The sequence below is a fragment of the Bos taurus genome, chromosome 20 (assembly GCF_002263795.3).
Source record: "Bos taurus isolate L1 Dominette 01449 registration number 42190680 breed Hereford chromosome 20, ARS-UCD2.0, whole genome shotgun sequence".
Lineage (NCBI taxonomy): Eukaryota > Metazoa > Chordata > Mammalia > Artiodactyla > Bovidae > Bos > Bos taurus.
This window is the reverse complement of record NC_037347.1, coordinates 14,215,928-14,242,198: the sequence shown is the minus strand read 5'-3', so window position 1 is coordinate 14,242,198 and position 26,271 is coordinate 14,215,928. Positions and strand designations below refer to the sequence as shown.

General features: G+C 36.0%; 1 protein-coding gene across 5 annotated transcripts in view; it reads right to left on the bottom strand.

Annotated features, from left to right (window-relative positions):
• Positions 1-26,271, bottom strand: part of ADAMTS6 (ADAM metallopeptidase with thrombospondin type 1 motif 6) — a 429,734-nt gene that overhangs the window by 242,843 nt on the left and 160,620 nt on the right. For all 5 annotated transcript variants that reach the window (XR_009491879.1, XR_009491881.1, XR_009491880.1 and 2 more), the window contains exons 11-13: positions 24,607-24,714; positions 13,361-13,506; positions 11,190-11,253 (exon numbers count right to left, since the gene is read on the bottom strand). Coding sequence is in view for 1 of the 5 variants with exons in the window: in NM_001193016.1 (NP_001179945.1) it covers positions 11,190-11,253; positions 13,361-13,506; positions 24,607-24,714 (318 nt within the window). In the remaining 4 variants the exon portion in view is untranslated. The remainder of the gene's footprint in view (positions 1-11,189; positions 11,254-13,360; positions 13,507-24,606; positions 24,715-26,271) is intronic.

The window sequence follows — 26,271 nt, the reverse complement described above, 5'->3', positions numbered from 1 at the left end:
AGTTGCTCAGTCGTGTCCGACTCCTAGTGACTCCATGGACTGCAGCGCACCAGGCTCCTCTGTCCATGGGATTTTCCAGGCAAGAGTACTAGAGTAGGGTGCCATTGCCTTCTCCAGGCCCTTTTCTCTAAGCCTTTAAAAATGTTAAGAATCAAATTTTTACTGTGTGATTTTAGAAATGTCTCTTTAAAGAACAAAATAAGCAAGTTTTTTTCTATGCTTAAAGCTAGTCTTTATTTCTCAAAACAAGATAACAATATAAAATTCATACTAACCTAAAGGTTAATGGCACTGCTTCTTCTATTTTTTGGCATCTTATATATATATATAGACACATACATACATACGTATACATGAAAGTAAACTTTTATAAGTGTATTGAAGTGTACTTATAAGAATAATGTGGTTGATACATATTTGCTTTCTAATTATAACTTGGGACACAGTTACAACACTGTTAGTTAATAGATCAACTCTGTACTTTGTCATCACTTACCCCATACCTTTCCCTGGGGGTAAGGTCTGTAGTTTCATAATTTTCTCAGCTATCTGGTTCTGCTGCAGGTTAAGGTTAGACTGGCAGTAAGACAATGTCAAAGGTGACTAAACTCAGAGCTTACTTTGCCACACCCACCTCCCAAAGGCTCCATCTTTTTTAAGAAGGTTAGAGCAGCATCCGGAAATTCTATGCCTTATTGAATCCTTTCCACGGCACTAGCCTATTGCTAAGCTTTAGTTCCTCATTTAAAAATATTAAAAAAACAAACAAACAAGGCACTTTTCTAGGCAGTTTAGTGGTTAAGACTGTGCTTCCAATGCAGGGGGCACAGGTTCCCTGGTTGGTGGAACTAAGATCCCACATGCCACCCAGCAAGGTCAGAAAAACAAAACAAAACAAAAAACCAACCCTGTCTTTCCCTTTATAAAAGTGATTTGAAGATTTAATGAGTACTTTTTAAAATATACAAAAGTACTTTGTAATCTCTAAAGCATAAATGTATACGGTAATAGCTGCACTGATTGAGTACAGATTAAGTACTAGGAATAGCACTAGATGTTTTAAAGTGTTTGTGCTCAGTTGCACATGACTCTTTGGAACCCCATGGACTGCAGCCTGCCAGGCTGTTCTATCCATGGAATTTTCCAGGTGAGAATAATGGAGTGGGTTGCTATTTTCTACTCCAGGGGATATTCACAACCCAGGGACCAAACTGTCTTCTCCTGTGTCTCCTGCATTGGCCGGTGGATTCTTTACCACTGAGCCACCTGGAAAGCCTAATTAAAGTGTTACTTCTTTTAATTCTCAAACAGACCTGCAAGTTTGATATACTCTATTTATACAGGTGTTCCTTCAAAATTTAGTGATGTTAGGTATCTTGCCAGGGTAAAATAGCAGCAACCAGGATTAAATTTAAGTCAATTCTTCTTTCACTATAGTCTTACCTCTGAATATAGGCTATACTTTTCCTGTGTATCACCAAGGCAATAACACCATTTAACTGACCTTAAGCAATGAATGGAAGTAAAGAACTGCAGACAGCATGCACCTCTAGCAAAGCTTACTGAAAAAAATACCCATGTACTACATAACCTATGCTTAAATTTTAGAACAGACAACAGGTGAACTGGAAAATCCTTTGTCTCCATAATTTTTTATAGTTTTGATGCATAAAATAAAGGAGGAAATGAGATGCTTAAGATGTAAAATAATATGATTTCATCCTAACCAAGGTGGAGCTTAGGTTCACCTAAGTTCTATCCTAGTTCTATCCTAGTCACATTTTCAAAGCAGACAGGCAAATCACAAATAGTATGGAAAGAAAAACTTAAGGATTTTCTGGAAAATAGCTAACAATACCAGAATGCTCTTTTTAGAAATGTAGAAAAGTTCTTTGTATTGTAGCTAATATTTCCTCTTTAGGCTTTGATATAAAGTTTGGCTTATAACCTTAATGTAGGTATATTTTTTACCCATGACAAAAATCAAGTTTGAGTATTTAACACACTGATGTATAAATTCTTCTACTTAAAATACTATGTACACCAATTTTTACCCTCTTAGAACATTTTACATAATAGTTTTAAGTGACTGCAGTGAAAAGTTTCTCAGGAAAGCAGAAATGCCTGCATAACTCAATATTCTTTTATGCCAATCAAAAGGAGATTTCATACACAAAATAAAGTATTTTTTGAGCAGTACTTGAGTAAACACTTTTAGAAGACTGAGTATATATCTGGATCTTTATTTCTCATAATGGCACTACTGGATAATCATGTTAGCTCCTACCTGTGCTCATTTATAAACACTGTCAAGGACCTTATCAATCATTTAAGTTCAAAGAGGGCAACTGTCCTCAACCAACGAACCCTCAGCATCACAGCTTCAATAAAGCTCTGCTCTCCAAACCCAAGTTCCATAAGACCACGTCTATTAGATTAGTTTATGATTGCAAATATTCTCTTGAAGTTCCTGTTTAATGATGAGACCAAACTTCATCTAATTATCTTGCCTTTAATAGATGCCTTCGAGGGCTTCCCTTGTGGCTCAGCTGGTAAAGAATCCGCCTGCAATGTGGGAGACCTGGGTTCAATCCCTTAGTTTCTCAGTAGCTTCAAGCCAAGAAGCATATTCATTGTTCCTGCCACAGCTCTTGTCTTTACCTGCTATTCTGTCCTAGAAACCATGATGTGAATATCATAGAAAGAATCCTTGTCTAGAAGCCAGAGGTTCCTAATACAGGGAACATACTACACGTCTAATACACCCTGATGCAGACAGCCAGCCTCAGAGTCTATTGTGTGATAGCTTTGGCCTGTAGGCTGGTCATGCTGCTGCTGAGAGTGGTCAGACCAATTTTACAGCTCGCTTTATTTAAAAATCTTACAGACTGAGATTCTCTGTCTGAGGCAATTTATAAGTTGCCTCTTTCAAGAAACATGAGAGAAGTAAAAGACCTACACAAAATAAACACAAGAAAATTAACAAAATCGTAATAAGCTCATACATATCAATAATTATCTTAAATATAAATGGATTAAAAGTACCAACAAAAGACATAGGCTGGCTGGGTGGATGAAACATGTGCATGTATGTACTTCCACTTACCACATCACTCTACTTAAACCCCCAAATTGTATGTAATCATTTTACACTGTTAGGTTAATCATGTTTCCATTATAGCTTGCAACTGTAATTATCTTTTCTGTCTGACTATTGATTGTGAAAACTGATAAACGTCTTTTACTACTGTGATTATTTAACTATTATCCACTTAATAACATTGTATTATGATTGGTCAACAGAAAATAATATAATTCTATATCACTAAAACTACCATTTAATAGGAAAACTGGTAATCACTTTTTAAAAATCCTGATGCATATCAGAATTATCTTGAAATTTTTGAAAAATACAAATGTCCAGGTATTGCTTTTTTTCTCCAGAGTTCCAGATGCGTTTCTAATGAGCATCCATGTTTAAAAACAACTGGACTATATGAGGATTTTATCTAGTTTGTTTCTTATTCTATTTCATATTCAGTACTCTCCTTTCATTTAGTTTATGTTTTCCAATTTTTGTATCTCTTTTTGTTGTTCTTTCTCAAGCCTTCATCAAGAGTAGTAGAAAAGCTTTTGTACACACACATATATATAAATAGTATGTATAATATGATATATATATATTAGAAAACCTATGAACTTTTGCCTAGCTAAAAAATTTATAACATTTTGATTCCACTTGTTTGACTTAGTATGAAAAGAATGCTTAATTTCTAATTTATATTCACTCAAAAGTTTGATACAGTTTCATGTATTCTGGCATCTAATATTACTGTTAAAGGACTAGAAAGTTTACTATCTTAGTGATCTTTAAAAGAAAATCTGAATGAGGCTGGAAACTTCTAATCCAGTTCTAAGAATATAAAGAAATACTGTTGTAAAAAAAAAAAACAACCAGGAAATTAATGTCATACAGTATTATTAACTAACGTGCAAATTTTGTTTCAATTTCACAAAATGTTATGGTAGTGGCCATTATTTGTTTTCATACTTTATTCAAGATTCCATGTTGTATTTAGTTGCATTAAGCAGCTTCAGCTGCATGCAACAAATTCTGGTAAATTCTCTTCTCATTTTTATTCCATTACAAATATTTTCTAATATTCCTTGCTATATTAATAGATTCTTAGACATACTCATCATTTAAAAGTGAACATTTAATTTTTTTAAATACATGGGGCTTTTAAGGTATCTTTGATATTAATTTCTCATTTTGATATTAATTTCTCCCTTAAATGTTTTCTTCTCTGCAACCACCATCTGTGTTTTTTCAGTCTTCTAACTTTATTGTGGCTTTCAATGGCTAAGTCAAAGATCTCTCTTGTTAAATGTCACATTACACTTGAAAATATGTGGGTTATTTTCAAATATCTTTTGATATTGACTTCTAACATACTTCTACAGTGATAAGAGAACAGATTCTGTATGATTTCAATACCTTTAGACAATGAAATTTTTGCACCTTGTTTTATGTCCCTGGATGTGTTCCAATGTCTCCTAGTTTAGTGTCTATGGGAACCTGAATATAACTTGTATCCTACTGTTGCAAGAAAATTATATAAATCTTAATTATGTTGAATTGGTTCATGATGTTTTTAAGGTCTACTATGCCCTTCCACTTTTCTGTATTATTCATCTTATTAATTTTTGAGAGTTTGATATTGAAACTCCAACTAAAAAAGTCTTAATTTATCTACTTAAAAAATAAGTTTGATATATAGTAGAAATATACACAACCTTGTTCTAAATTTTCCAAGTCTCTTATAAATGTGTTATCATACTTTCATAGTTTCATTTGCTATTCAGCTGTATAAAATCAAAATGTATTTTGACTTCAGTAATGTATTTTGCTGTATTTCTTAGTGGCACAAAATAAATCACTTATGAACTAATTTGTGTTGTAGAAACAAGGCTGTAAAAACACAGACTATAATACAAGCTTATAGCATAGTTTTTCTAGATTTCTATTGAACAAATGGAAATTAAAATTATCCTACAAGTCAACTCACCACTGAGGAGTGGTGAGTACAGAAAATATAGTTAAAATAATAGGTCTAGTATGTAGAAAGTGCTCAATAAATGTTAGCAGCAGCTATAACTATTACTACTACTGTTGCTGCTGGTACTACTGGTATTGCTATTGGTACAAGTCCTGTTACTGCTGCTACTACTTTTGTTGCTGAAAGACAGAAACTAAATGAGCTCTAATGCAGAATCTGAGGTATACTCAACATCTATCAGTCCCTACTTTTTTTGCTTGCTTGTTGTTCAGTCACCAAGTCATGTCTGGCTCCTTGAGACCCCATGGACTGCAGCATGCCAAGCTTCCCTGTCCTTCACCATCTCCCAGAGTTTGCCCAGGTTCATATTCATTGAATTGGTGATGCCATCCAACCATCTCGTCCTCTGTTGTCCTCTTCTCTTTCTGTCTTCAGTCTTTTGCAGCATCAGGGTCTTTTCTGATGAGTCAGCTCTTTGCATCAGATGGCCAAAGTATTGGAGCTTCAGCTTCACATCAGTCCTTCTAATGCATGTTCAGGGTTGATTTCCTTTAAGCTTGACTGGTTTGATCTCTTGCTATTGAAGGGATTCTCAAGACTCTTCTCCAGCACCACAGTTTGAAAGCATCAATTCTTTGGCATTCAACCTTCTTTATGGTCCAACTCTCTTATCTGTACATGACTACTGGAAAGACCATTATTGTTTAGTCGCTAAGTCATGTCTAACTCTTTTGCGATTCCAGGAACTGTACCCCTCCAGGCTCCTCTGCCCATGGGATTTCCCAGGCAAGTATAGTGCCATTTCCTTCTCCAGGAGATCTTCCCAAATCAGGGATCAAACTTGAGTTTCCTGCTTGGCAGACAGATTCTATACCACTAAGCCACCAGGGAAAGACCATAGCCTTGAGTATATGGACTTTTGTTGGCAAAGTGATGCCTTTACTTTTTAATACACTGTCTAGGTTTGTCAGAGTTTTCCTTCCAAGAAGCAACCATCTTCTAAGTTCATGGCTACAGTCACCATCCACAGTGATTTTAGAGCCCAAGAAGAGGAAATCTGTCACTGCTTCCACCTTTTCTCCTTCTATTTGCCATGAAGTGATGGGACTGGATGCCAGGATCTTAGTTTTTTTAATATTGAGTTTTAAGCCAGCTTTTTCACTCCTCTCTTTCACCTTCATCAAGAGGCTCTTTAGTTCCTCTTCACTTTCTGCCATTAAAGTGGTATCATCTGCATATCTGAGGTTGTTGATATTTTTCCTGGCAATTTTGACTCCAGCTTGTAACTCAACCAGCCTGGCATTCAGCATAAGGTGCTCTGCATATAAGTTAAATAGACAGGATGACAATATGCAGCTTTGTTGTACTCCTTTCTCAATTTTGAACCAGTCAGTCATTCCATGTTTGGTTCTAACTGTTGTTCTTGACCCACATACAGGTTTCTCAGGAGACAAGTAAGATGGTCTCGTATTATCATCTCTTAAAGAGTTTTCACAGTTTGTTATGGTCCACACAGTCAAAGGCTTTAGTGTAGTCAATGAAGAAGAAGCAGATGTTTTTCTGGAATTCCCTTTCTCTATGATCCTGTGAATGTTTTTTATTTGATCTCTGGCTCCTGTCTCTTTTCTAAACAGAATTCTAATTTTTTCTCAGGAATCTACTTCTCAGAGAAGATGACTCTAACCCCATTTTAAGGACTTATCTGGATTAGCTGAAACCAGTATGGTAATATCGTTCCTTTTGCTTGTGACTGGGTTAAGGGTGGGCATGTGGCGTCTTGACCAACAAAACATGAAGGAAGTCTGCTGAAGAAGCAGGGAAGAAGCTTTGGTAAAAACTTGTCATATACTTAAGACAGACACATGGGAGTACTTTATCTGTTCTCTTCCTCTGAATATTGTCAGGGAAAAGTACCTTAGTTGTTCCGTTGCTCCCTTTTTGATGCTTTTCAGTTTCCTTTAAAAAAATATGACCTTAGGATATTTTCCTTACTATCTGGTCAGCTCTTTGCTGATTTTAAAATGTTAAAAAAAAATCTTATTCAGCAATCTAAAAAAATTTTTCTGTCACAGTAATGTCATTACCAAAAACAGAAGTTTCACATTTGTTTCTAAAATGAATTAAGATTGATTTGATTAAAGAATTTTATACATACTATTTATAGTCTTTTTTATTGTTTTTTTTTAATATTATATTTACAATGCTTTAGCTATAGAGCAAAGTGACTCAGTTATATATATCTGTATATATACTTCAGATTCTTTTTCATTATAGGTTATTACAAGATATTGAATATAATCTTCTGTTCTATACAGTAGGTCCTTCAAAACAAAAATAGACTCAACAGACATAGAAAAAAAAACTTAAGGTTAGCAAAAGAAGAAGGGAGAAGGATAAATTAGAAATTTGGGAATAACAAATACAATCTTCTTTATAATAATTAGTTTTCTACTGCAAAGCTAGACTAGCTTTGTGCTGTCCAATACAGCTGTCACTAGCCACATGTGGCTATTTAAATTAAATTAATTAAACTTAAAGATTCTGTTCTTCTGTTGCACTAGATGAATTTCAAGTGCTCAACAGCTAATTTGACTATGCATTGGACAGTGCATATATAGAATATTTCCATCATTGAGGAACATTCTCTTGGACAGTGCTGGGCTAGATTATGTGTCTAGAAAGTTTAAATTTTCATGTATTAGATTAAATTTTAAAAGGCTCCAGCTTGTACAATTTATGCTCAGATAGCTTTATTAACTTGGATAGCATGAAAATAAATTTTGGTGTGGTAATTTAATTGTCTCAAATTCTGAACTAGTAGAGACAAGGTTAATTAAAAAACATTATTTGCATATCCATGATATATATATATATATATGTGTGAGTGTGTTTGTTAAATATATTTCCTTAACATTTGCTGAAAGCTGAACCAGAAGACAAAGATACTAAAAGAAATGTCAAGTGACCAATAGTAAGCTTTATAAAAAATCTTGAGCATATAAAATATGGGTAAAATGAAACAAGCTTGGCATGTGTGTCTGGTGTGTCTTTATCTGTTTTTTTATTACCTACCATACATTATTCATATTATATAGCACTTGTGTTATTAGGCCCAAAATGTGGGCCCACCTCTACAACTATATAACAGAAATAGATGGGGATTGAGAGGTGGGTTTGGCTTTCACACTCCTACCTAACACAGTCTAATATACAGTAGGACTCCCTTCTTCTCACGCATAAAACCTCTATTTCCCGAGATTTATGTTATTCATCCAAATCACTATTTGGTTTCATCACTGATTTTTACTAACCTCATGATGACCATTTCCTGTCATTGGTTAAAGAGCTTCATACCTACTTCACAGTTTCACTATATGCTCCAAGTCCTAATGTCACCCACATAGAAGACTCCCCAAACTCCCTACCCTTAACAGTCCTTGAACTCCTTGACCTCCATTCAACATTGAGCATGCACTCTCATGACCACACTCTAGATCTGACCTCAATGAGAACAGTCTCACTTCTCACATCTTAAATTCAAATATTAATACATTCCATTCTTGGATCCCCTGACTTCCTATCTCTTTTACCCTGTTTATCCTGCAACCCTGGTTCTTTAATTTTTATGGATTTTTCAAAGTTAGCTATCTAATTTTCTCCTTGCTTGCCCTCTTTATAGGCTCCATTGTCATTCCCTAGTGTACCATGCATGGCTCACCAGTATCCTCAAATTTTCTTGATTTGTTTGCTGTTATGTTGTAGTCTCACCTTTCTCTAACCCATTTTCATCTAAAGCATAAATCTGAGACTAAATTTTAACCTGCACTTAATTTTATTTGTGCCTAGAAAGCTCTCAATGTCTCTTCCTTCTTTTCTTTTCCAATTTGCCCTTCAGGTATTTAGCTTCCTATAGGAAGAAATCCTTAACTCCCTAATTAGGCTATGTGCCAATTCCACATGTTTTTATAGTATTCCATACTTATTCTATCATATCACTTGTCACCCTGCCTTGTGATTTTCTGTGACTTCCTAAGAAATGATAAAATCCTTGAAGGCATAGACTCTCTCACTCTAGCACTGTCTGATAAAAGTAGGCACTCAATTACTTGTTAATTAATGCTGGAAATTTAATACAATCATTGTAATTGAAGCTACATCTAATTATTAAGTTGAAGCTACATGTATTATTAAAAATAAATTAATAGAACTAAATATCATAAGCTATAAATAAGAGTGTGTTAGCAACAATATGAGGAGAAATAGAGTAGGGTAAGGAAGATTAGGAATCCCAGGGTTGTAGGGAGAAGGGAGGGTTGCAATTTTAAATTCAGTATTCAGATTAGGCCTCACTGAGAAGATGATCAGTTGAGTAAAGGTGAGGTAAGGGAGTTGGTGATGTAGATATCTGGGTTGGAAGAGTATAAAAGGCAAAGAGAACAGCCAGTGCAAAAGCCCTAAGGTGGGAGCATGCCTGGCATATACAAGGAGGGAGACCGTGTGCCTGCAGCAGGGTGAATAAAGAGGAAAACAGTAAAAGATGAGTTCAGAGAAGTAACAGAAGGCCAGACTGTGCAGGCCTTGCAGACCTCTGTATGAGTTTGGATTTAAGTAAAACAGAGAGCCACTGAAAAGTGTTGAGTAAAATACACTGAAACTCTGCCTCTTATATTGAGCACTGTAGGGAGCAAGAGTAATATCAGGAAACTCACTGAAAAAGCTATTTAGAATAATCCAGGGAAAGATAGGGGACAACTTCCCTGATGGTTCAGCGGTAAAGAATCCACTTGCAATGCAGGAGACACAGGAAACACAGAAGAGCATATGAATGAGGAATAGTGTGGGAATGTGGGTAATAGTCTTATGATATGATAACAAATTAAAAGCTGTGGTTTTTAGATGGGAGAAAGGAAGGAGTAATAAGATATAATGTCTGGGTATGGACTTCCCTGGTGGCACAGTGGGAAAGAATCCACCTGCAATGCAGGAGATACAACAGACGCAGGTTCGATCCCTGGGTGGGGAAGATCCTCTGGAGCAGGAAATGGAAACCCACTCCCATTTTCTTGCCTGGAGAATCCCATGGACAGAGGAGCCTAGTGGGCTACAGTCCATAGGGTCACAGAGAGTTGGACACGACCGAGCAATTAACACACACTAGTAAGATATAACGGAGAAGACAATGGCACCCCACTCCAGTACTCTTGCCTGGAAAATCCCATGGACGGAGGAGCCTGGTAGGCTGTAGTTCATGGGGTCGCTAAGAGTCGGACATGACTGAGCGACTTCACTTTCACTTTTCACTTTCCTGCACTGGAGAAGGAAATGGCAACCCACTCCAGTGTTCTTGCCTGGAGAATCCCAGGGACGGGGGAGCCTGGTGGGCTGCCGTCTATGGGGTCTCACAGAGTTGGACACGACTGAAGTGACTTAGCAGTAGCAGTAGCAATAAGATATAAAGAAGACAGTCAATTCACTTCCAGGCCCAGTCATTCATGGGCTAGGGGAGAAAACACAAGTCCTTAACTTTAGAGGCCTGCAAAGGAAGCAGTATCTTCAGAGGAAAGCCAGTTTCCATTAGAACAATAAGGTAAAAGGAAAGAAAATTCAGAGACTTCAAGATATAAGGGATTGTGCCGATGATGAATCACGAGTTTCTGGGGGCACAGAAGAGTTTCAGTGGTTGGGAAGGGATAGGAAACAGCAGGGATATGCAAAGATTTATGGAATTGAATGGAAAGATATGAGGAATGATGTGGAAGTCTGGGACTTCTTGAAGTGGCAAACATAAAATGGAATAAAGGCCATAATAAGATTAATCCTTATTTCTTGAACTCAAGAAAGATAATGGTGGCAAGGTTGTGAGTAATGACGGGCTAGGAAGTTCAGGGTGTGTGTGTCTCTGTCTTGATTCCTTTTCAGGACAGCATATTTGTTCCTAGTGCTGGAGCTTCCTCTGACTCTTGTCGATGGAACTGATGGACCTGAAAGGCTGGTCCCATCCAATTTCAAAAATTCATGTGACCCTCACACACATGGATTTCTGATCAAACTAGCTCACAGTTTAAAAAGTTTCCCTGCTCTAGGGGAAATGTAAGCTAACTTTTCATAGCAGAATTTGGTTTTACTTACATCTGTGTTGCAGGAGCGATACCGTTTCCTTTCCCCAAGGCAATATTTTCCACCTCCTGAAGGTCTGAAAACACATTTTGTTTAACACGTGAATATAATATATCCAACCACATAAAGAGTACATAAATTGTTTGATGAAAACATATTGACATTTAAGAAAATAAAAGATTTGTCATTTTATTAGTTATTAAAATAATAATCATGGTGATAGCAATCATGATTATGGTTGTTAAAAATTAAGACAATTTACTATGAGTAATTTTATAAGGCTATTAATTGTGATGATACATACATTCTTAAGAAAATGTGATTAAATCATTGTACTTTCTAATTAACATAGTAAACAGGTATTCAGTTCAACACAATGAGTTTAAAAATCATTTATAATGAAAAGCCATTTTAATCATATTCAACAAAACACATAATCTGATACTGTATGTTTATCAAGTAGGAAGTGGAAAGTTTGTTTTTATAGACTAGGAATAAGGAGAAGACACTAAATAACTTTCTGGAAATAGCTTCAGTTCAGAGTATATAATGCAGAAATAAATTTCTATCTCATTCCAAATATTACATAAAGTTTAAAAGAATTAAATCTAAACATCAGATAGGCTTGTATTGTATAGATACTTTACAGTACATTCAATTAGGGTGTTAAATACTTGTTTTACATAAATTAATTTCTGGAGTATTTAACATTAGAGAAAGTCATATGCTATTATTTTGGCATGTAATATTTGAATGGAAAAAACTAACTTGTTGTTTCAAAAGTGGTCCAAGTCATTCTCTTAAGTATTTTGGTATATTATTTATTACCATAGGGTTTTACACTTTTGGTTATTAAATTACAGTAGCTTGGAGCTGAACTTAATTATTCTGTACTTGTTTTAAAAAGATCAAGTCTCAAGTATAATTTTGGTTCACTGGTAACTATTATCAATTTATTACATTATCAATTATCTCATTGATATTAATTACAAATGAGATAATTAGAGTTACACTTTGAATATATTTTGAATGCCAGTGAATGCTGACTTCAAACAAGGGAAAAAAATGGCCCAGCCTGAGCCAGGATGGGAGAAATGGGTTGGTCAGAGAAAAACAAGGCAGTGGGAATAGTGGTGGCACTGCTGTTTATGAGTGGGTGACAGTGAGCTCTGTTTAACAGAATGAAAAAACAGAAGTAATACAAAGGGAAACAATTTCAAACTGAAAAAGAAGAAAGAAGAAGACACATTTAGAGGGAGGAACCAAAGACAGGGTTACCAAGTTAAAATAGGAAAAAATTAAAATAGACCATTTTTTTACCCCAGCAGGGGGAAAAAGCAGAGGTGATATTGTAACATCATTTTGCACCAAATAATTGTCAACAAAGAAGGTCCTTAACCTGAGTTCTAGACAAAAATGGGAGCACTTGACATGAAGCAGCTAAGGAGCAGTTTAGTCTCTGGTAGGACACAAAAGACCAAGTAGAGAAATCATCCACCTGTAATGGGCACTGGTGGGAGGGAGAAGCAATACAGCTTAGCAAGGAATAAGGATGGGCTGGCTTTATGCCAGGAGGACTCTGGCTAGAGAAAGAGTGGTGGGAGAGGAGCAGTCTGACCTGCATAAAACAGTCATGAGGAGAAAAGTGGTGGCAGTTCCGGAAGATGATTAATGGGGGCATGTGAATGGAAACTATTTTAACACATGGGCAGTATTCTTTTCATTGTGATTTGTGATGCGAATCAAGGCATTTCAACCCTTGAAGTGCTCTCATTGGTCTTTTTAATACTAATGTAGCAGTAATAATTTTATGTGACATGTGAAAAGACCTTAGGTTTCCTGGGAATAATGGTAATGTAGCTAAGACCAGACCTGGTTTCATCCATAATTCAGTAGTTTTTGGAGGAGGAAATCTATCTGATTATTACTAGATGAAAAGTCTGGCTGTACCTGGGATAGATACACAATGCTTTTCTTTTCTTTTTAGTTACATAGTAAGGTGAAAAGAAGAAAAAGAAAGTCTGTCTAACAAGGCTCCTCCACTTTCCTGTGCCTATTGCTTGTTCTGAAGAAAGCACTTGGCTCACTGGAGAAACGTTTTTACAGATAACATGTGAAACCACAGCTTTGAATCATTTCCAACTGTGTCTTTTTGTTGGCTCCGGCTTACTTTAGCTACTTACGCTGGACTGTCACAGTGTCTTAGGGATGAGGAGACGCCTCCCCCGCAGGTCCTGCTGCACTCTCCCCATAGTGACCAGGGACCCCAGCCCCCATCTATGCTCTGGGGCCAAGTGCCAAAAGGAACACAATCTCCCTGATAACACCACTGCAAGATTTCACAGAAAACACAGAATTAGCTTTTAGGCAGACAGGGCTACCAGGATAGAAATAAAAATACATAAGGGTCAGGCAATGACCAATTACAGGCATTAGCATTCTCCCCATAGATAACAGACTGAGAGTTCTTTAACTGTGTTTAGACATTAGTAAAGGTGCATGTGATTTGCAAATTAGCTAAGCAATGATTTATAAATCTCTAACAAATACCAGGCATCTAAAAAACTTGACTTTACTTCTTTTTTTCCTTCTTTCTCCTCCTCCAGACTTTTGGTGTTTTCTCATTATAGAGACCTCAAAAGCCTTTTTTAGATATTTTAGTATTATAACATTTTTTTCTTTATATTCCACTATTATTAGACTCATGGAATGATAACGCAATATGGAAAGTTCCCCAGTAAGGAATTTTTATGATGGTAATTGCTTTCTCTTAAAAAAAAAAAAAGGCCGATTGAGGCTACAATAGTAAAAGAATGTGTTGTGGCATTTCATCTACATGAGTACTGCAGACATAATAAAAGTAATGCCAAGACACTAGGGACAGGGTACAAAAAAACCCTTATATACACTGACTAGCCATGTGTATAGCCCTTACATGAACATGTGTATTGGAATTCTTCTCAGCTTTACTCTCTGCAATAAACCACACATACTGCACATAAGTAGAAAGCCAGGAATAATTTATCGAGATGCAGACATCACATAATCAGCTCATAACTCTAACGTGATAAATCTTATTTGCAGAATATGGTAAAAATGAAAGCCGTTTTTAAAAAAGCCAAGCACTACGCAAGGCTTTTATTAGCGCATTTTTCTGAATTATCAAAATTTGATGAACCACGATGATGCCTGGAGAAGGAAATGGCAACCCACTCCAGTATTCTTGCCTAGAGAATCCCATGGACAGAGGAGCCTGGTGGGCTACTGTTCATCGGGTCACAAAGAGTTGGACACGACTAAGTGACTAAGCAGCATGCTGATGTTATGAAAGTTCTTTGTTTATATGATGAATAACAATAGTGAACATTATCAGAGTTGAGTAACTGTCAGCAATGTTAGATTGTTAAATAAAAATTCAACTTTATATTAAAATGTAAAGGGTTTATGACATGTCATATTTTAAAAGTAATCAATTTATTATATTAATTCTATATATCCAGAATTATTTCACTTTCACCATTTGTACTGCTATCACTCTAGACCAAACTGGCAAATGGAATAGCTTGTTACCTGGGCCCCCTGCCTTACTTTGTTCTATCTATCAGAGAGCTCTTTTAAAACATACTGTGGTATCATGTTACTGTTTTCCTCAAAAGACTGTAATGGTTTCCTCTTCCCCTATGGTCAACAGTGACCTTTGTGACCTAGCCCCTGCCTCCCTCTCCAGCCTCATTCTCTTTCTGGTACAGAATGCTTCAGACACACACTGGCTTTCTTTCTGTTCCGCAATACACTAAACTTGTTCTCTGCTCAGGGTACTTGGATTTGCTGGTCCTCCTAGAAATACTCTTCTGATTCCTTCTATTGTAGTCTTCTCATCATTTGGTCTCAGATCAAATGTCATTCAAAGAGGGGGGCCATCTTTCCTTGACCACTCTTATTATGAAGTGGCTGTACCTCACTATCCCTGCCGCCCTCCCCTCCTCCTACTCCAGCATGTACAGAGATTACATCTTCCTGTTTTAGTCCCCTTTACCACTCATTTAAATTACCCATGGCAGAAGATGAGATGGGTTAGACAGCATCACTGATTCAATGGACATGAACTTGAGCAAAATCCGGGAGATAGTGAAGGACAGGGAAGCGTGGCATGCTACAGTCCATGGAGTTGCAAAGAGTCAGACACGACTTAGCCACTAACAGCAATAACTTATTTTTCAAAATATTTTTTTTATTACTTTTATTGTTTCCTCTCTTTGGTATACAAAAGCCTTAAGAGCCTCATGTGGCTATTCAAATTTAAATTAATTAAAATTGAAAATTCAGTTCCTGAGACCCCTTCTAGGACTCCATAGCCACATGTGTCTAGTGGCTATGATACTTGACAGAGTGGATACAGAACATTCCTATCATCACAAAATGTTCTAACTGAAAATGCTGAATGTCTAGAATAGTGCCCAGTGGATATTTAACAAAACATTGTTGAATGAATACATTAGTTAAATTATTGAATTCTGTGTCCCATTTTGGTTACTATATGTTAAGAAGGAACTGGAGATACTGGAGAGTAAAGAAAGTCAAATTCATCTTTGCGTCTTTGGTAGTTGGCATTCAGAGAATGTTTCAGTAATTGTAATAACATAAAGACTTTTTAAGAAAACTGCAAAGGAATTATCATTTGTCCGCAAAAAATTAGGCAAGAGGAAGTTAAAATTTGGTTGACTATGTAAGGCCAAACATTCTGATCCTAAATTGAATAAATGTTAAAGTAGTGCCTTAAAAAAGATAAAAGAGTTTTGGGCAATTAAAAGGTATTATGAAGAGAAAAAAACCATCTGTCTAAAATGATGAAGCAGAGGTAGTTGGCTGAACCGATAATACAGTACCGACTCTGGAAGCAGGGCTGCTAATTATGTACATGTGAGAGGGAGAATGTTCAAGGTGCCAGCATATGATTTACCTAAGTGATCTTGAAGACCAACCAGTTGGTATAATGGTATATCAATTGTGTCAGATCTTCATCTATATAAAAATCATATATATAAAAAGAACATCTATATAAAAAGAACAGTGAACCAAATATCCTCTGGTTTTACATTTTTGGTATTACAAATGTTATTGCAAGTAGCTACGTGTAACAATATTTATGCACCATCTATTTTCCTATGAGAGTAACTGAGTAATGTAGTATTAACTAGCAATTACTGTTCTTCCCCCCCGCAGTTTGGAAGGACTGATGCTGAAGCTGAAACCCCAATATTTTGGCCACCTGATGTGAATAACTTGACTCATTTGAAAAGACCTTGATGCTGGGACTGATTGAAGGTGGGAGGAGAAGGGGACGAAAGAGGATGAGATGGGTGGATGACATCACCAACTCAATAGACATGAGCTTGAGTAAGCTCCGGGAGTTCGTGATGGACAGGGAAGTCTGGCGTACTGTAGTCCATGGGGTCACAAAGAGTCGGACATGACAGAGTGACTGAACTGACTGAACACTTAAAAATTCCAAATATTAAAATTTGCGTATTTTTTAAGTCAGAAACTTAGCATTACTGATTTCAAATAAGAATAAAATTTGATTTTACATTTATCTTATATAATCACAGAGCTGCACTTAAAGCTCAAAGAGATTTTAGAATTTATGTGGTCTAAGCACTTCGTTTTTTTATATGAGGCAACTAGATCTTAAGAAGGCTGACTTGCCCAAGATCACTTACTGAGAAAAAAGGATTTGCTGTCCAAATACATATAAAAAATGTAGGGAAAAATCAATTGGAAGTGTAGGACTATATATCCGAAGACATTAAAGAATATGCTAATATATTTTATTGAACTGTTTTTACTACATAAAATACAAAATAACAGTAGAGATTTTTAAAAAATTCAATTAGCTGCAAGTATATATATATATATACATATACATGTTTTTTCATACCTCCTTGAATATTCTTATAATTAGTACAGGAAAACATTCCACTTTGTGCATTTTTTAGGGCATGAAATTGTGAAGGCCACAAAACACTGAAAGATGTAGGTTCTAAAGTATTAAATAATACTGTTTTACATGTTTTTTAGATGCACACAAAATACAGCACGGGGAAAGAAATCACATAAATTCTCCTGTTTTCCTCTTAAAATGTACACTTAAGGTACAAGATAAATACAAATATTCAGTTTGTAAAATGTTGCTCAGTTCTTACCATTAATTAATATATACACAGCAGTATTCTGTAAGTGTTTTGCTAAAACCCTTTATCATGAAAATTCATGCTATTGATTATATCTATTCTACAGAGTCATAACATAATAGACAATTATATCATAAAGTTAAATAACATAAATTAATGGGCAAAGAATGAAGAATTCATAATAATAATGTAAGTATCAGCCATTTAGCAGTTGACAAGAGACTAGTGTCTAGTTTAATAATTAATTCACAACTTAGTCTTCAGTCAGTGTGTTGATTTTAGTCGCTCAGTCATGTCAGATTCTTTGCTACCCCATGGACTGTAGCCCACCAGTCTCCTCTGTCCATGGGGATTCTCCATGGCAAGAATACTGGAGTGGGTTGCCATGCCCTCCTCCAGGGGATCTCCAGGGGATCAATCCCAGGGATTGAACCCACGTCTCCTGCATTGCAGGTGCATTCTTTACCATCTGAGCCACCAGGGAAGCCCAAGAATACTGGGGTGGGTAGTCTATCCCTTCACCAGGGAAAATTCCTGACCCAGAAATACCACCAGGGTCTCCTGCATTGCAGGAGGATTCTTTAACAGCTAAGCTACCAGGGAAGCCCAGCTACCAGGGAAGCTCAAAGTTGCTCAGTCATGTCCGATTCTTTGTGACCCCATGGAATTCTCCAGGCCTGAATTACTGGAGTGAATAGCTATTCCCTTCTTCCGCGAATCTTCCCAACTGAGGGATCGAACCCAGGTCTCCCACATTGCAGGCAGATTCTTTACTTTCTGATCCCACCAGGGAAGCCCAAACATTTTCTTGGCTCATCTGTCCATGGGGATTGTCCAGGTAGGAATACTGGAGTGGGTTGCCATGCCTCCTCCAGGAGATCTTCTCAACACAGGGATCAAACCCAGGTCTCTCATATTGCAGGTGGATTCTTTACCATCTGAGCCACCAGGGAAGCCCACCACGGAAGTCTGTGTGTAGCCTGTTACAAATTTCAGTTCTCATTTTAGCAACATCCTTCTTTGGTCCAAAGCAAGTCCTTTGTTTCTTTTCTTTAGTTTCCCTAACTACAAAGTGGGGTCTAATTCAAGTTTTTGATTATAATATGGTTTGGATTAGGATGACTACAGAAAGGGCTTCCCTGGTGGCTCAGAGGTTAAAGCGTCTGCCTGCAATGCGGGAGACCTGGGTTCGATCCCTGGGCTGGGAAGATCCCCTGGAGAAGGAAATGGCAACCCACTCCAGTATTCTTGCCTGGAGAATCCCATGGACGGAGGAGCCTGGTGGGCTACAGTCCACGGGGTCACAAAGAGTCGGACACGACTGAGCGACTTCACTCACTCACTCACAGAAATTAGTTCTATACAGACATACCTTCAAAGAAGTTAAAAATCTATCAAATGACTTGTTTAACTTTGCTCTCTGGCAAAATGTTCTTTTGTGCATGTTTACTTTCCTCTCAACCTTGTGTTTATAGGAAAGGATCTCTGGAATTTTTGCTACCTCTCCTTCTGGTAGTATTATGTATCTTAATGTAGTACATGATTTTAAGAGAAGAAACTCATTTAACTTAATAAGTTTTTTAAGAAACCTATAAGGAACTTCACGTGGATCAAGTTATTTGAGCTAATTTTCTAGATGATGATATTAATCAACCTGTACTAAGATTAAATAGAAGTCATAATTAATATAATTAGTTTACACCAAATAAACTTTAAGTATACAAATTCTATAAGCACAGTAAAGGTGAGAATTCTGAGTTTTGTATTTTCTATTTTTATTCTTTTTTAACCTGAAGATGCCAAAACTGTAAAAGTTCTATTTCCACAGGCATAGAATTTTACTTCATTTCTTAAACTAGAAAAGTTAAATATTCAGAGGGAAACTAGTTTTTAATTTTTATTCTCAAGGGTTATATCCAATCTAGTGATTTTGTACTATTCTAAATATCAGTCATATTACTTTAGCCTAAACTATCCAGAAAAAGTAGATAAATTTGGCCTTCTTTTCACTAATTCAGGTGTGTTTAACCAGATTCAGAAAGGTGAAAGAAGTGAAACTATCACATTCCAAACATAAAATCTCGTATTGCTCATTCTTGCTTTTCACATTCCTTCTAAATAAAAGAAATATGTCTTTAAAACTATCTAGAAAGATGATATATTCCAGTGAGGCTTTAAAATTTTTCTTAAGAAACATTTATTCATCATTAAACATTTCTTTCTGTTAAGCCACTGAATTTTATTAATATTATAAATCAAACAATCTAACTTTGAAAATTTGTCAGAATTCTACAAAGTAAAATTCAAAATAAGTATACACACAGTATTTTAAAATAATTTTTTTAAACTAGACATATTTTAGGATGTAATTATGGTAGATCTTGTACCATAGCCAGCACTGGGTCTAGTCAGCATCTGGAATAAGATAATTCTAAGGAAATCCTAAGATTTTAAAGGATGTGATATTGGTGATTCAATATAGAACATTCTTCCCAAATCAGAAAAGCTTAGAGTTGGAGCACAGTGTTATTAGAAGGCTTATCTTTCGCTGTGCAGGTGTGGGAATGCTAAAGTTTATTTCAGCCCAAATTCTAAATCAGAACCTGTCATCCCATACTATTCAAATTTCTAGAGCAATTGGAAAAGTTATTCTTTCTTCACTTCCTGTGTTTATAGTTTGGGACACAGTCAAAACATATTAAATTCTACTCTAAGAGAATGAAGATCTAAGGCTGCAAATGTCCTATTATATAGACAGTGCTTTAAAAGGACATGTAATAATTCTAATCTAGTCTTATGTTTACCATGCAAAAATATTAGGAATCAATGTCATGTATATGTAAGCCTAAATTCTGGACTGTGTCTCTAATTGGGTCTTGTAGAATCATTAAATTAATCTTTTGGCAATAAACCAAGTATATGAAATGTTCTTTGTGGTCACCATCAGAGCTTACAAGAGCTGGGTTTTGATTATCCTTAATATCCTGTTTAGTAACAATGCCAACACTACTATCAGAATTTTTATACTACAGATCTTTGTTTACTATCTCATCAAATATGGCATCCCTCCGAGTTCTATCCAAAGGGCTATTGCTGATGGCATGTCTAACGAAAACTCTTTTACTGCAAGTTATACTGACTGATTTGTAGTAGTGTGACCCATGGACATACAGTACCAGTGCACTGTCTGGGCTCATCAAATTTCCTCCTTTGGTTAATGCTACTGTCCCAGAGCACATCCATTCAAACCATATGGTTCTTATTCAGCCCTTGAATGGCTTATTCAGGCAAACATCCAATGGCTGTAATAGCGATGTCAGACCCCCCAGGACTCACGCAAAGATCAGTTTTTAATTTTTTGGCCATATTTCTTACTCCATCTGCTAAATGTGCATGGAACAGTTCCCATACTTACATGGAACATTTGTGGAACTGTGCCCCCGGGCAAAGATCCCGTATCTTTTGCAGCCAGAGTTTGACGAGATCATTGTGGATCCAGTACTCTGGATATGTCTATGCTATCACTTGAGCCATATTTCTCCCCTCCCCCAGACTTAAAAAAAAAAAAAAAGATTTATTTAAAAAACTATGAGCAGCTTTGGTTTTATCCTGCTGGCTAGACAGGATATAGGTTCCTTCTTGTTCCTTCTGCTGAGAGTAGTTTTGAAATTCAGAATTAAGATCAGAGGTTGTGGATATACCATTCATGCTTCTGAGACACACAAACTCATGCTTACAGTCTGTGATGCTCATTACTACCAGTTAAGACAGTCTGGCAAATAATTTTCTGCCCACCACCATCTAAGGTTGGCACATAATGATGAAAAGTAATGATGATGTTCTCGTAACGTATATTAGCACCATTCCTCTGAGGAAGCCAAAAAAAAGCTCACCAAGATAGTATCTCATTTCATTCTCACTCTATCTCTATGAAATATGTAAAAATAGATTTGCTCTCACTTTAAAATGATTCATTATTTTGCCAATTCACTATTTTGCCAACTACCATATATATTTAGCTCAATGTTCTGTCCAGGGGCCTTTTTATTGTGATTCCAGAGATAACAAACTGTTACAAGTAAATAAATGAAAAATCCACTTATTAATAAAGGGTAAAACATATTGTTAAACCATTTCAGGCTCAGTGACTCAGCATTCCTATGACAGTGAAAATTTGCCTTTTATTCCACATCATTTCCCATTTGAAGGTAAAGTATAATTATAGGCAGTAGAGAGGGACAGTTTTCAACTTTGGAATCAGAAAGACCTGGGCTAGAATCTCAGCTTTACTATTCAATTGCTATGTAATCTTAGGCTTTCAAGTCTTTCTTTCTTCATCTGTAAAATGGAATTAAAACAGTACCCACTGTAGAAGATTTTTGTCAATAGTAAACAGAACAAATATGTGCTTGGCACACTGTAAGTATAAAACTATTCATTATCATTTATAATCATTATTACTGATAATGTCAACTATTTACAGATGGCACAAATACAGACTGGATACACAAAGCTGATCAGACCAACTGAAAACTTTGCTTTAATTTTGTTACTGTTTGCAAGGCTATTTTGGTTTGAATTAAATTCTGGGCTCTTATTTACTATCCAAATGTGTATGCATGCCCAGTCACTTCAGTCCTGTCCAACTCTGCAACCCTATGGACTGCAGCCTACCAGGCTGCTCTGTGCTCAGGAGCCATTCTCCAGGCAAGGATGCTAGAGTGGGTTGCTATGTCCTCCTCCAAGGGATCCTTCCAACCCAGGGATTTTGAACCTTTGTCTCTGTCTCCTGCACTGGCAGGTGGGTTCTTTACCTCTAGTGCCACCTGGGAAGCCCTAATACCCAAACAGGTATAGCTTTCAGAGGAAAATCTGCATTTGTTAATAGCACCATGCTTCTCTCTTAAGGAAAAAAGTAGCTTGAGAACAACAACAATAAAAATTCATAAACAGATAACAAGGCAAATGCAGTAAGTGAAAAATAAAATAAATTCAGCTCACATGAATAGTTCTTTGTACTTTTCTCCCTTAAAAATGTAAGTTGGAAAAAAATGTAAGTTGATCTAGCCTTCAAAGTTTTTTCATAAATTCAAAATTAATGATAAGGATATTTTGAGAGTCTTCTCCTAGCACTCTGTCCTTTCTAAGAGTTTTTATGTTTATTTGTTTTTTTTCATTCATTCATTGAAAAATATCCTAAGGCTATTCTATCTATAAAACTTCCATGACTTTGGAAGAACGGCTAAGATTTGTTTTACATATTAATTTGAGATGATGAAATCCAAAGTATTGACTTTACGAAACTGCACTCTAATGTTGTGAATATTAATGACCTCTTGGTAGGCAAAGTTTGCTAACACTTACAAGTTCTTAAATAGACTTTAACAGAGTGCAAGTTGTTGTGCCAAAGTCTGCTGGAAGCTGAGAAGATTCTAAGGAGAGGGTAAGGAGGCAGGCAAGGGGTTCTTTTAACCTAAGCATTTCCATTGTTTTCAAATGTACATAACAGAATTATGTAGAATGCATTTGAACAAAGTATTTAACAATTAAAAAGTTGACAACCATTAGCCTAGATTAAGAAAGTGAATCTTTAGAAATCAAATACATTTTTGCCCCATTTTATTTACTTTCTCTTGCCTGTGCTTATTCTTACTTATGCTTAGAAATAATTATATTTCCCTTCTATTTGCTAATCTAAATTTAAATTCAATATTGTTAGCTTTGACATTATTTAGAACATTTTCTAAGTAGCCTTCAAAAATGTAATGCATATGTAAATGACATCTCTATCAATTATATGCACATAAGCTTTAAAATATGATATTTCAGACCCTGCTGTTAAGCACAAATTATGAGATATTAACTGTGTTTACCATAAAGATGACTGTGTTGGGTTTTCAGATAGCCACTACTTGTGATTTACCTAATTAGAGTGATCATATAATTTACAGATGCTTTCAGGAGAGCTCTTAAGTGTTTAAAAGAATGAGTTCTTCATGCTTTGGGTTAAAAATTAAAGTAAAATAAAAAGAGATATCAGGTCTAGTGATAGTATTATTACAGGCAAATAGAAAAAGTGAGCTGCTGGTGTAGATCACAAGAATAATAATCAATCAATGGCAAATAAAGAAACAGATTCTCACTGTGACTTTCCCTTTACTGTTGTGTTATTTCTTCTAAGTACAGATCGATATAAATTGCTACTTGTCATTGACAAGAATTGTTGGTTCCAGAATAAACCTAGACTGTTGTTTCAAGAATGTGGTTCCTAATATTTCTATTACATCTATGAAAAAACAGAAAGAACTTTTGGTAGTGTGTGAAGGTCTCTGTATTTTTATTGGCTACTTACAAAAGTTTCACAAAAAGATTCTTAATCTTTAAAAAATGACCCTATCAATTTATACACTTAGCATAATTTACCAACATTTTCAAACTCAGCATGGAAAAACCATTAACATGGCACTTGGACATGGGTCCTGAATGAAGCCATCAGCAAGGATTAATAAACTGTGACAGCTGCCCAAAAGCTTTCATTCTTTTCATTTAAACGTCAGATTGCAAGCTGAATTTCACTATAATCTTTGTTGAAACTAGCCCAACTAACATGGAAGAAGTCAGAACTGAGAACAGATGACAGTGTAGTTACTGTTGTAAACTCAGTCCATAGCAATAAATTTTAGAATCATATACATAGCAATTCCTAAAGAATTTCAAGAATAGCCTAAAATATTTTTATCTGTTTAAACAATTCCTAATAATTATGGTTTTTGAAAACTAGGACGATGATACTAAAAATTATTCAGCAATAATTTCTATGCTCAATAAATTATTCTTCTACTGTTAGATCTTTCATATTACAATTTAAAAATGACTCATTAGACTATAGTTATAAAATATATTTTAGGATCACATAATTTTCTTGGAAATTGTTGCAAAAAAAACATCCATATGACTAAATAGACTCTATTAAATAAGACTGCTGTTGGGCTTTTTTTGTGCCCATACAGCTCAAATGTATACATATAGAAAGATGAACTTGACTCAGAAGATACTCACTATACTTTCCTGAACAATGCATATTTACAGATATCAAGATAATTCATTAGGCTAGAAAATTACTATCTTCTCAAGCACATTTTAATTAGTACGCATGATTTTCTAGTGGCCGAATATCAAAACCAGAAATTTGTCAGTTTTGTCTACATGTTAAAAGCTAATGAATCTTTTGAGCTTACCCCCTTTTCAATATTCCCAGTTTGACAGAGTGTTCCCTCAGCTGCGGGAATACTGTTGGTGACACAGCGGTTGCTTTTGCTGAGACACCAGAGCTCTCTACACACTTCCTAGGAAAGAAGGCAAAAGCAAGTTGATCAGAAGTAGAGACTAAAATCATATCCACTTGTCCATAAAAAATACCCACAGTATATAAGCCATATTAAGCATTACTTGTCTCTTGCTGGTATTGAAGCATCAGAGATGAGGATTTTAGAGGAGGTCCTTTTGGAAGGTAGGTTACCCGTTTCACAGATTAATTTTTATTTTTATTATTTTTTTAATTTTATTTTATTTTTAAACTTTACATAATTGTATTAGTTTTGCCAAACATCAAAATGAATCCATCACAGGTATACATGTGCTCCCCCTCCTGAACCCTCCTCCCTCCTCCCTCCCCATACCATCCCTCCAGGTCGTCCCAGTGCACCAGCCCCAAGCATCCAGTATCGTTCATTGAACCTGGACTGGCATCTCGTTTCATACATGATATTTTACATGTTTCAATGCCATTCTCCCAAATCTTCCCACCCTCTCCCTCTCCCACAGAGTCCATAAGACTGTTCCATACATCAGCGTCACTTTTGCTGTCTCGTACACAGGGTTATTGTTATCATCTTTCTAAATTCCATATATATGCGTTATCCAGCAATCCCACTGCTGGGCATACATACTGAGGAAACCAGAAGGGAAAGAGACACGTGTACCCCAATGTTCATCGCAGCACTGTTTATAATAGCCAGGACATGGAAGCAACCTAGATGTCCATCAGCAGATGAATGGATAAGAAAGCTGTGGTACATATATACAATGGAGTATTACTCAGCCATTAAAAAGAATACATTTAAATCAGTTCTAATGAGGTGGATGAAACTGGAGCCTATTATACAGAGTGAAGTAAGCCAGAAGGAAAAATCACAGATTAATTTTTAATATTGTCTTCATAATTCTTTTTTCAATAGATAAAGTATATCTTTGTTTTTAAGTATATCTTCATTTTAATCAGACTTTTTAAAATAACTTACACAAATTCTATTACTAGAGAGTAGTGAGAAGGAAAGAATATGTGGAAAGGACACATATGTTTATGACTCCCCAAAACATACGATAGCACAAACTTTAGAACTAATAGAGTCGCCGAGTAGGTAATTTCCTAGACCTAATGAAATATTCTAATAAACAGTATTTTTTTTTTAAAGAGAGACTATGGGAATGTACAGGGAGTGATTTCTAAAATTATTATATCCCCAAAGAACAATCTAGCAGTGTTATTTGCAGTTCATCAATGTAGCCCACTTTCATGGAAGGGAAATTTGGTTTTGAACAAATGCTGCTATTTATGTGCCATTTCCATAACTGATATATTTCAGATGTTATTTGGAGCTGTTCTGTCTTCTTGATTATGACTTCTCACTACCCCACTGCAGCACAGGAGAATTACATTTAACTGTAATGCTGGCAATTTAAAATATCTCATTTTGTTCACACATCCGAGGTGGCTCAGTGGGTAAAGAATCTGCCTGCAATGCAGGAGACATGGGAGCTACGGGTTCAATCCTTGGGCCAGGAAGATCTCCTGGAGAAGGGCATGGCAACCCACTCTAGTATTCTTGACTGCAGAATCCCAT